This window comes from Pangasianodon hypophthalmus, chromosome 29 (assembly GCF_027358585.1).
Source record: "Pangasianodon hypophthalmus isolate fPanHyp1 chromosome 29, fPanHyp1.pri, whole genome shotgun sequence".
In the NCBI taxonomy this organism is placed as follows: Eukaryota; Metazoa; Chordata; class Actinopteri; order Siluriformes; family Pangasiidae; genus Pangasianodon; species Pangasianodon hypophthalmus.
This window is the reverse complement of record NC_069738.1, coordinates 15459589-15471856: the sequence shown is the minus strand read 5'-3', so window position 1 is coordinate 15471856 and position 12268 is coordinate 15459589. Positions and strand designations below refer to the sequence as shown.

The window sequence follows — 12268 nt, the reverse complement described above, 5'->3', positions numbered from 1 at the left end:
GTCCTGTCCACTGCTCCTCCCCTGAGCATGGGGCAGTGTGAGTCCTGTCCCAGTGGGCTTTTGTTGTGGTTCTCAATTTTGACCACTAGATAAAAAAAATAATTCCATGATGCTAAATGGAGCAGTGATAAAAGGAACATCAACTTCCATCTGTCAAATAGCAACTTTTTTTAAATCACTGGTCACTTAAAAGAGATAATTAGCATTTCAACAGAACTTAAAATGCATAGTGTGAATCAGGACCTTTTGAGGATTAACATTTGTTGAAAGGCTGAATATAAATGCCACCTACGGACGAGTCGCCACTGCGTTAAGTGTTTGCAAAGTTTTGCACTCAGTTGTAGGTCTAAACTCAGTTGGCTTCAAGGCCACACATATAATATACAATCACTGCTTTATCAGTTGCCCCATAATAACCTGGTTGAATAACATTTGCTATGGTGAAGGGTTAATTAATTTTGCAGGATATCTGCGATTGGTACCTGGGAAGAGTTGCTTGGTTGGAGCAGAGATTTGGGCCTTCTTACTGATGCGGTAGGCATGATCAGTACCAGAACGCTGCGAGACACAAAAGCCTGGAACCTTCTGTACACCTTCAGGGAGGGAGGGAAGCTGGAGAACCCGCAAAACATCAACAGGATCTATCAACACAGAGAAGGAAAGAATGAATAAAATTCACTCCAATCACAGGTGACATTAAAAGAACGCATGACAAAGACCTTTGGGCAGGACCATGATGCTTCAAACGCACTTCACGCCACCTGGACCATTAGGATAAAGTTTTGATGCTTTACTGATGCTAAACCCTGTATAGAGGTGTGAAGGAATCCGCGATCTGTATCTGTATCTGTTTAGTGCCCAAAATGTTCGTTTCTGTTTTCATATTGAAATTTAAAGCAAAAGTGAAAATACCAGAAATTGCTGGAAAAAGAAATATTTCTCATTTAGATATTATAACAGCAATTTATTCCACTCCTGAACCAGACGCCTTGTGGAACCTTCTGAAAAGCTTCTATCTTCTACTTAAAGTGAGTAAAGAAGCTAACTATGAATGTTCAGTTACATGTGTAGATATAACCCATAGTCTCAAAGATTAATTTCCACATGAGCAGTTTCATATAGTGATTCGCTCCAATCCTTCCTAAATCATTTACATTTAATAGCCATAGCAAAAAAGAAATTTCAGGCCAAAATGATTCTAATCGGTCAATAATAATAATAATAATAATCATAATAATCATAATCATAATAATAGAAAAAAAAGACTTGCACAGGGTCCTATTATTCATTTATCCAGGTACATGCCAAAATATGTCTTATCAAACATGCAACCAAATATGAATAGTTATGAGAGAGAGAGAGAGAGAGAGAGAGAGAGAGAGAGAGAGAGAATTGTAATTATATAACCTGCAAGAAAAATATATTTCCACAGACAGGTTCTGTGCCTCACTGATTCTTATCAACTGAAGTGAATTCAGGGACAGAGTGAAAGTGAGCGAGAGACAGAGAGCAGATTCTAGCACTGAAAAGGACAGTACACAACCCATGTGCTTCAGACTGCCTCACCTGAACCAGGTAAAGTCAAACTTAGAAAAGTCCCTGAAGTCATTACACACATTGTTTAAGTGAAGTATTGCCAAACTTTCACACTAAGCCGAACTCTGTGAACGTACTTTACACAGTGATCTATGTGCACAATGTAATGTTCAAGGTTTTCCAGAATTATGGTTCCTTAATGTTCTACACCTATAATACACATGTTATATACTGACAAGATACTCAGTATATAATAACATATACTAACATGTCTCAGAAAGTACATTATACAAAACTTGTAATGCATATCATTAGCTATATTTTAAGTGCTAATTCAAGTGCAATTTGTGTTTCTTTATGACATGATAGAGCACGGATACTAACAGAGTAACTAATCAAATCAAAATGGTACATATTTTATTTTAAATGTACAGTATATTACTGGAAACATATAGTAATGTTCTGTAAAAAAAAAAAAAGTCTTTACCTGTAATTACCTGTAAATATATTATAGTGCTTTACTGTAAATATGTCACAATTATTTACTGTAAATTTATAATAACCTTTATAATAGTTTTTTAACTTTTTTAAAAACGCATCTTCTGATAGTAAAATTCACAATAAGCCAGATGGTTTGTGTTAATAAATTATAACTAACACCATAACAGAGAATCTAGAGAGAATTTCTCATTAACTAACATTAACGTTAGACTCCGGTTTCAGCCAGACCAGGTTTTTAATAAATTTTCAGTAATAAATTTGTCATTTATTTGGACCATGTCCCTCGAGCTTGATCATCATATTTCAACAGACAGATTTGTTATAATTTTATCCTCAGTGGATTTTCTTTAGATAGTGGATTACAAATCAATGCTGATGATCCACAACTGAATTTGGGGAAATTCAGCATCACAGCAACTCAGAATGGAAGTTTAATATTATTATTCTTAGACCCTGATGAATTTGTACCTGCATGAGGATTTGTTTTTGATGGAGAGTGTGCTGCAAAAAAAAAGACCTTCTGTCTTGAATATAGTCGAATTTATCCAGTAGTTCCTATTACAATCATGACTACAACAAACAAAATATATGATTATTAAACCTATTTCTAGACATTTTTACTAATTTCCTACTAAAAATAATCATTAATAATATTTTTTCTATTTGTAAGTATTTATTTTTAGAAAGAGGCAAAATTATTTACAAATCGAATAAGATAATGTAAAGCTTGAGCTGTGTAAAAGCATCTAAAAACAGGCTGATTAATCTTATCATTGATTTCTAATCATGTTGATAAATCTGCTGGATGAGGAGAGATGTCCTTCTCCTGAACGATGATAAAACAGAAATACTGAGGTTGGGAACTAACTCTGCTTACAGTAAGATAGATGCTAGAGCTTGATGACTATCCTGTAAAACCAAAAGCTACACTTAAGAACCTCGATGTAATCCTTGATGCTTATCCATGTATCACATAATTCCCATGTAGAGCTAGGCATGAGCTCTAACGAGAATACACATCTGGAGTCCTTCAAAATGGTGGCAGTGATTTACAAACCTCAGGCTTTTCCTCCTACACCCACCTTCATCTCCTTCAGAGTAACACCAAGTCTTCAGAATAGATGTTTACTAAACTTATCCATCCTGAATGGAGCTTCTTCTCCTCTACATTCCCAACAATCCTTACACCAAACTTTCCAATAACATCTCCACACATGAATTCTCATTAAGGATCAGGTCTTTCCCCGTGAGACTACCATGCAGGTAACATCTCTTCTTCTGGTGTGGATACTGATGGCGAGATGAAACTTTTGGTCAAAGACAGAAAGAAATATTATTTTAGATGCCAGCTCTCAGTGTGTAAAATAAATGCTAAAAAGAATAAATGGCTGATGTAATCCATGTAAAAAAAGAATTCTTGAAAGTGTATTATGTTTTTAGCATACAGCCTAGACAGGAAGTTGAAATAATTTTGCTTTTATAGGTCATTTATGTGATCATGTCTGTATGATTAAAATCTGCAGAAGGAATAGAAATGACAGTGTTTCTTTAATGAATAGGATTTGAGAGTAAATGCTGCAGAGCTTCAGGTGAAAGTGACACACCCTACCCTCTGTTCAAGCTCCGATAGTCAGCGTAACATATCCTAGTGTTACCTTTATTTTTCAATGTTTATCTCAGGAATCAGTGTAGCCCATCCTGCGCACAAAATATTGGCACCCTTCCAGAAATTGTTCAAAGGTTATTGTTTATAATGCACACATTTTTCTTATTTTATCCTATTTTTATTATTAATTACTTATTATCCTTGAAAAAAATGTTTTTGTTCTTATTTGATCTACTAAAAACTTTCAAGCACTAATAATGATTAAAAAAAATCTTCATGTTTATTTGTGTAATATCACTGGGGGGAAAAGAAAATAGTCAATATTTTTTAAAAACTCATTTCCCACTTTCAGGTATATTCCAAAACCTAAAGAGTACCACAAACCTGCGGGACCAACACTGCAAAAATGATCACTTAGCAAGTGAAGAATAAATTGAATAAATTAAAAATTATCCAATTTTTCTTATTATGAGATTATTATATAATAATTATATAAGACCATTAATCCTATTTATTCATTTCAAGCTTAAATTGTTTTATTTTGTTGACATATAATTTAGCTTTTTTTTTTCAGAAATCAATGCTTGAAGTTAAATTTGCCTATATTCAAGAAACATTTATGTGCTAAGATATCTTTTTTTATTTTTTGCAGTGAACCACAGGCCTGCATCCGCGCAAATGCACACAAAGGCCAGACTGGAATTCACAAAGAAATACAGAGATGATCCACAAAAGTTCTAGAACCAAGATTGGATGGAAAGGCCAAAGTGTGGAGAAAGAAAGGATCTGCTCATGATCCAAAACATACGAGCTCATGGGTGAAGCATGGTGGAGGTAGTGTCATGGCTTGGGCTTGCATGGCTGCTTCTGGAACAGACTCACTAATCTTTATTGATGAAGGAACTCATGATGGTAGCAGCAGAATGAATTCAGAAGTCTAATTAAATAGACTAATTAAATAAATAGCATGGTTGTAAATAAAGCCTCTAGGGCAGTAAATCTCAGGGTAAAGATTATTTAAGGCAACTTTACAAATAAAGTACTTGCTATAAGGCTAAAGCCTCACCCCTGTAGAGCTGGAGTGAAAACAGAGAGACTCCACTCAGCATCGGTACGGGAAAAACTGACTCCTAGCCAGGAGGGTGTGTTAACACTTCCCACTATCTTCGCAACCTCAGTGATGTGGTGTGATGAGAAAGAGCCCCTTGACCATCATAGTGTCATGGTAGCACCAAAGAGGCCCCGAACTACACTACCCATCAGCCCCAACACTTCACATGGCTCAAGCCCTCTCACCTGTGTCTCGTTTCTCCTTGATTAGCACTATATAAGTTCCTGTTTTCCAGCGTCTCATTGTCAAGCTTGTGTTGTCGCATTCGTGTGTTGATGTGTGTGCCACAGTATCGCTCATAGTTTGTATGTTCTTTGCTTCCGAACCACCTCTTCAGGACAGTTTGGCAAAAACATTTGAGTAATTATTAAATGGGAGATTTAGATTGGCGTGGCTGAGAGGGGGCGTGGTTTTCACTCAGGAATTTGGTAGCTCTCGTACTACGCTTATACCACTAATTATTAAACATTATACAGTTTATCTGTCTCAAAACACAATTCATCTTTTCATAACTGATAATAAGGCTTGGGATCGATGCCTTTTTCAGAATCAGGAAATTTTCCTAATGATTATCGATTTTTATCAGTAATTTACAAAGGCTTCTGCAGCGCTTCTTTAAATCTATTCTTTAAACCGACATACAGTGCATTCAGAAAGTATTCAGACCCCTTCATTTTTTTCACATTTTGTTATTTTGAAGCTTTATGCTAAAATGATTCAAATAATTTTTTGCACATCAATCTACACTCCATACCCCATAATGATGAAGCAAAAACCAGATTTGTGATAACTTTGCAAACTTATTAAACAGAGAAAACTGAAATATCACTTAGGTATTCAGACCCTTTGCTTTCCTGCAGAGCTCAGAGACAGGATTGAGTCGAGGCACAGATCTGGGGAAGGCTACAAAATATTTCTGCAGCACTGAAGGTTCCCAAGAGCACAGCGGCCTCCACAATTCTTAAATGGAAGACGTTTGGAACAAACAGGACTCTTCCTAGTGTTGGTTTCCTGGCCAAACAGAGCAATCGTGTCATGACTTGCACTTCCGGGTCGGCGGCCATTTTGGGAGGAGCACTTCCTGCAGTGGCCATTTTGTATCTCCAGCACTATATAAGGCCTCACCCAGCATTGCCAGATGGTCTCCTCAGTTTACCTCGCGTGCCTGAGCAGCTATCCTGCCCTGTTACCTGTGTTAGTCTTCCTGGTTTTGACCCTGTCTGTCTTCGGTATTTCAGCTAAGTCTGCCCTGCATTATCGTTTGTCTGCCTGTCGGTTTTTGGATTATTTGGAACTGTTGCACTTGGATTTCTGCCTGCTCCTTTGGCTTTGTCTGCCTACGGAGATTAGCCCTGTTCGTGTGGATACTGAATTCCCTGTTTGTGAGTAAAGACTGTGAACCTGCTATTGTGTATCTGCCTGTTGCTTCGTTCTTTGCATCAACTCTGCCGCCATTGACTGTGTGTAAACCGTTGTGCTCATTAAAGACTCATTAAAGTTGAATCTCTGCCTGCGTTCTGCATTTGGGTCCGACTCCGGCTGTCTGACAAATCACGGGAAAAGGGTCTTAGTAAGAGAGATGACCAAGAACCCGATGGTCACTCTGGTTAAGCTCCAGAGATCATGTGTGGAGAAACTTGCAGAATGTCAAATATCACTTCAGCACTCACACGGATCTGGGCTTTACGGCAGAGTGGCCAGACGGAAGCCTCTTCTCAGTGCAAGACACATGGGCTTTCACATGTCTAGGAAGAGTCCTGTTTGTTCCAAACTTCTTCCATTTAAGAATTGTGGAGGCCGCTGTGCTCTTGGGAACCTTCAGTGCAGCAGAAATATTTTGTAGCCTTCCCCATCTGTGCCTCGACTCAATCCTGTCTCTGAGCTCTGCAGGAAAGCAAAGGGTCTGAATACCTAAATCAGTGTGATATTTCAGTTTTTTTCTGTTTAATAAGTTTGCAAAGTTATCACAAATCTGGTTTTTGCTTCATCATTATGGGGTATGGAGTGTAGATTGATGTGGGAAAAAAACTAATTTAAAGCATTTTAGCATAAAGCTTCAACATAACAAAATGTGATTAAATTGAAGGGGTCTGAATACTTTCTGAATGCACTGGACATACTGTTAAAACCACACAGTGCGATATCAGGAAGACCCGCTATACAGAGCCGTATTATGTGTCAGAGGAGTGATAGAGATTAACTGTATCTACAGGATCTGTTACGTCTCCCTCTGGTGGTCTCCCAAAGCTATTACGCTAGGCAATATTAAATGGAAATCTAATAGACTACAATATGAAACAGCTAGCAAACACAAATTACCCATTTAAGTGTAATTTTAAACCATCCATGTCTCAAAGATGCATCGGGAAAATAATGTGCCAATCACTAGTCGATATAATGATGTTTAATGACATCACTACTGATAATTGATAACTGGGAGCTCGTAGCCAAACCCCTGCACAGCAGAGACGCAGGGTATTGGTGGCTAGTAGCTGGGACTCAGTGGCAGACCCCTGTGTGTCTCAGCAGCCCTTTGTAGGGATGGTCCTTCTCACCCCAAATGTCAAAAAGCCAAGAAACATTGCCCACTCTAACCACCACCCCTATCAGGACATTCCCATCAGCAGTCAAAACGAAAACTCACTTCCTGTAAGGATTGCAACATGGAATCTAAGGAGTCTCCTGGATTCTAACCAGGTCACTGACAGACCTGAATATCGGACTTCACCCACTGCAGCGACAGAACATCAATACCGCTGCCTTTGACTGAAACTGAAACCAGACTCCTGGGTGAAGAGTCTCTCAGGGAAGAGGTGCAATCTTAAGGTGCATCAGGAGCTGTCTGGCGAAAGTCATCCATCAAACAGAGGCTGCACTGTGACAAACTCAAGGGCATGGAAGCACCTGAAATCATCTCCACTGTGTACTAGCAGAGAACCGGGAAATTTGAGTTCCTGCTGAACAGAGAAGACTCCATTAACAAATCACCAGTGCCTGGCTTCATGAAAAGCACCACACCTCACATATCCCCTGGACAGCATGCACAAAGCCCACCAAGTGAGCATCAATACTCCAGCATCATTAATCCTCAAGCAGTGATGGCAGAGCAGTGCCGCATGAGCGCATCAATTATATAATGAGTCATGGATTAATAAAGCCCAGGAAATCCATTCTTATATGGACAAAAATGGACACACTCCTGTCATGCCATAAAAAGCATCAATGGACCAGTGAGCTGCTCAGTAAAAGTGCAGATGGTTCCACTCCCATTAAAGGCTTTTCAAAAATTGCTCAGAGATGGAGTGAGCATTTCAAATGGAGTGAGATGGCAGAGGCCAAGTTAACATGCATTATATCCCATCATTCCACAGGAGAAGAAGAAGTCATGTCATGAGTACCTGTGGAAGTTCTCTTCAAGAATCCCGTGGAGTTAGCTGAAAACAATTAGCTATGAACGTTCTATAGGAATATTGTTCATGGACTTTGTGGAGGAGCTTGCCATGTCATCATTGCAAATGAATTGAGCACAAAATGCAGGGAAGTCATCTTCAATAGTCTAATAAAATTGCAGTAAACAATTTAACTGAATTATTCTAAAGTTTCATACGTAGCAGATATAGAGCTAAATTTCAGAGAATTTGAAATTTATTAAACTTATTATTATAACTTTCTACGGTACAAAGTCTCAATCAAGGACATAGTTCCCATTTAAGTTGAATTGTGTTTCTGATTGATTCAGAAGAAATGGCAGAAAAAAGAAATTCAGAAATCTTAACTAATGTTAACTAAAAAATGTTCTTTCTTTGGATTCAGAAGCTACAGTTAACAGTAAGAAGCCAGTTAGGAAAGTGCGTTGGCAGTGGCTTCATTTTCACCGAACGGTGGCAGCAAATTCTGCAAATGAAGGAATATAATATATACTGTTTATTTATTTATTTATTTATTTATTTATTTATTTATTTAAAAGAAGCATGGCTCCCTTTTGTCAAGACTGACTGAATCTGGCACGTTTTCATTAGTTTAGGCTTTTACTTTCATCCACAATTACATGTTCAAACAATTATTTATTTGTGGCTAACTTAGTAATGGCATCAATAAATCAAATTTCAATAATAGAACTTTTAAAAATTGTATCCAAATTCATCATTAATATATCTAATATTGTATGAACACAAAAAGACTAAGTAAAAATGACTACATGTTGCAGTGCTGGCCTGAGCAACGTTCCACAGTTCATTTCTTTAGGGTTTAAAAATTCTTCAATATTTTCCAAATTCATAATCTCTTTTCTAAAATCTCTTTTCTAAAATTCAGTATGAAAGGATTATGTAATAATTGCAGTAGAAAACCACCACTAACAGGTAAGTAACGTTTTATAATAATTTTTTTTTTTCAGTTTCAGCGTAAAACATGGTTTTAAAAAATAAACCAACACCAATCTCTAAAATGATATGAACACAGTAAACTGTAAAAATCTTTGCATACTCAGTAGTAGGCATTCTCATTTCCCTGTTTGCCTTATTCCCCTGCTTATTAAAATGCTTCATAAAAACACCATTAAATGCACAAAAAACATCATTACATCCCTTCACTTTTCCTCTCTCCATTTATTATATTTTAAGTCTTAACCTGAACCAGCTGGAAAATGATTAAATTATAAACATTTGTATATAATTAGAACTAACTTTATGCTTGTTACGGTAAATCTTACACACATATATACATATATCATAAATATGTGTCATATATTCGTATATGTATATACATTCATATGTGTGTCATATATAATAACAATATAAAGAACATTAGAACCTTATAATAAAAATTAGCCAAATCGTGCCATTTTCCAGCCCCAAGATTATTGTTTTAGGCATGATATAATTTGGCTGCTGACCACACCCCTTTATATGATGTCACATGAATTAAGTCAAGTTATTTCTATCAAACACATCCAAACGTTAAGGCCAGAAAATAAATGCTGCTAAGTTTAATTGTCCCAGTGTACCTGGTGTCCCAGTATACCACGAATCACCTTACACAGGACACAGTTAGTCATAAAAGCTTTTTTTTTTTTCTTTTTTTTTTTGAAATAGCAGAAAACTTTTGACAGTGTAATGTCAGAGCATTCCTTTCGGTGGACTCCAGCATTTATAACATCTGCACAGGTCACACATGTAAACCCTGTTCTGTGGCACACAGTAAAGCATTCATGTCACTATTAAACTCTGCCTTTTTACAGGTGAAAAAAATGTAGTTTCCCCTGACGTTTGCGGTTACATAAACATAACTGAACAAAGCGCACACACAGGGAGACACTAACTCTTTCACTCACTTCTGAGTGCTTCATAAAAACCCATTCATTAAACATTTTCAAGCTTTCTTTCAAATACACAAGGCTTTGAAGCAGCAAACGCAGCATTTTGTCATCTGAAGAGATTCTCTTTTTAAATTGCTCTGATTTTTTTAACACAATTTTTTTCAGCACAAATGAGATATTTGCATCATTAGCAACAAAAACAGTAATTGTGTAATATTAGATACAAATTTATTTAAATATTCAATTTCAAGGTCAACATACAAATTCAATGTGGATTATCAGTTTACAAAAATGGTTCAGATTTTTTACCTGGAAAGTAACGCAGGCATTAATTACCACTCTACTGGACTAGAGGTAGACGCAGCTGTGTATAAACCAGTACAAACTGGATAAATTGATAATATAGTCAGAGGAATATATATCGCTCCAGTGCTTGGACTGTTGCTATTTACACTATCTTTGAAAAACCTGTAACCGAAAACATCAAATCGAAATTCTTTTAGAGAATATATTTCTCCAAATGTATTTATTTGGGAAAAAAAATCCACAACCATGCTGTGATTAGATAGACTGAAGCCTTGTCTGTTTCTAAACTCCTGCTTTCTAACTGGAGCTGAGAAGTGAGGACAGGTGACAAGTAAACCTCAACTTAATACAGGTCTGCTATAATATCCCTTTATCCAGACTGTTCCACTGTGTCCACTTCACTGTATTAGTCACTGACCACCCTGAGTGACATGAAGCTGTGGAGGCAGCATCACTAACCTGCAGCCAGCCCTGATGCACAGCACCGTCCTAGCCTCTGTCACCTCCTGGAATATCCGCCGCAGCGAGGGCTTTCTCTCATGTGTACGAGTGTGGGCTTTATATACTTTTAAAGTATGACAAGGTGTTTTATGCGTATACACAAGATTTCTTCATTTCCCAGTGTCATGGACGTGTCTGTGATCTCTCTGAGAGCTTTCAGCAATGCGTAAAAGCAGAAAGAAGCGAGCGCGCGCGTGAAGGTGAACTGCAGATGTTGTGCAGCTGTGGACGCATACCTAACAACACATCTTCAACAAATACACCTTACCTGCTTGTGCCCGCAGAATTAGGCCCAGGACGAGCACAACACTTAGCAGGAGGGATATGGGCTCTTGGATCCAAGGTCTTCGTTTCATCCGAATATCCATAGTTTCCAAGGTTTTGGTGAGACTACAAGGCAGGACAGCACAAAGTTAAAAAAAAAAAAAAAAAAAAAAGCCACTTTCTGTGCGGTCCGCTTTAAAACCACGGATTTTAGCTTACACCCACCTTTTTAAAACTTTTACATCAAACTGAACTAGTCACAGGGAACTTGGTGATAGATCTGACGCTAAGGAGCCATTGAGTCAGGAGGAGTGAGGAGCAGAGGAGAGAGCAGAGAGAGAGAGCAGAGAGAGAGAGAGAGACCTGCAATCACACTTTCTCTCTCCCAGGCTCTCTTCCACTTCTTACTTTACTCCCCGAAAAGCTAGGAAGGATGTGTAAGTGAGAGAGGGGGAGAGAGAGGGAATGAGAGGGAGAAGCTTGGGAGGGAGGGAGGGAGGGAGGGATGGATGGAGGGATGGAGGGAAGGAAGGAGGGAGGGAAGGTACACGCGTAACCGCACTAATCACAGGCTACACGTCGGCTGGAGACGGAGCGCAGAACAGACGCGCTATTGTGCAGGTTCTTCCCAAAGCTCCCGGTCTTACAGCCTCATGACTTCCATAAACTCATCTGACTGCGAAACTGCACATTTCCTTATCTTACCCTAAAATACAGTGCGCGTGAATCATATGGGTATATTAATATTAATATGTTATATTGACATTAAAATATTTTCAATAATTTATACAATTTTCCTCAAATAACCAGAAGGAAGTTGTGCCACTCATGCATTCACTGTAAATATAATGAGAAGAATTTATTGTGGGAAATAAACTGGAAAAAAAAAATCATTGTTGACGCTTTATAATAATAAGGAACAGCCCCAGAGTCACATGACCTGCACTGCATGCTGGTATTTCCTCAAGAAAACATACACACTGTATAAACGTGTGTGCAGTTTTTATCCAGTTCTAGGCGTGTAGTGCTGCCTCAGACTGTCATCTGTGTTAAGCATCACAAGTAAGAAATGTTCAGAGGGATTACACATTTTACACGGTTTATGCAGAACTACTTCAACTCCTGG

The 12268-nt window shown here is 37.9% G+C and overlaps 1 protein-coding gene across 3 annotated transcripts in view; it reads right to left on the bottom strand.

Moving 5' to 3' along the window:
• Nucleotides 1-11595, bottom strand: part of col11a2 (collagen, type XI, alpha 2) — a 73301-nt gene extending 61706 nt beyond the window's left edge. Inside the window, exons 1-3 of one of the 3 annotated variants that reach the window (XM_053231267.1) lie at nucleotides 11368-11595; nucleotides 11147-11268; nucleotides 483-641 (exon numbers count right to left, since the gene is read on the bottom strand). In XM_053231267.1, the coding sequence (XP_053087242.1) occupies nucleotides 483-641; nucleotides 11147-11246 (259 nt within the window). In that variant the 5' untranslated portion in view covers nucleotides 11247-11268; nucleotides 11368-11595. The remainder of the gene's footprint in view (nucleotides 1-482; nucleotides 642-11146; nucleotides 11269-11367) is intronic. The other 2 variants (XM_026928366.3, XM_026928367.3) reach the window with 2 other exon arrangements.
• Nucleotides 11596-12268: the final 673 nt, after the last annotated feature.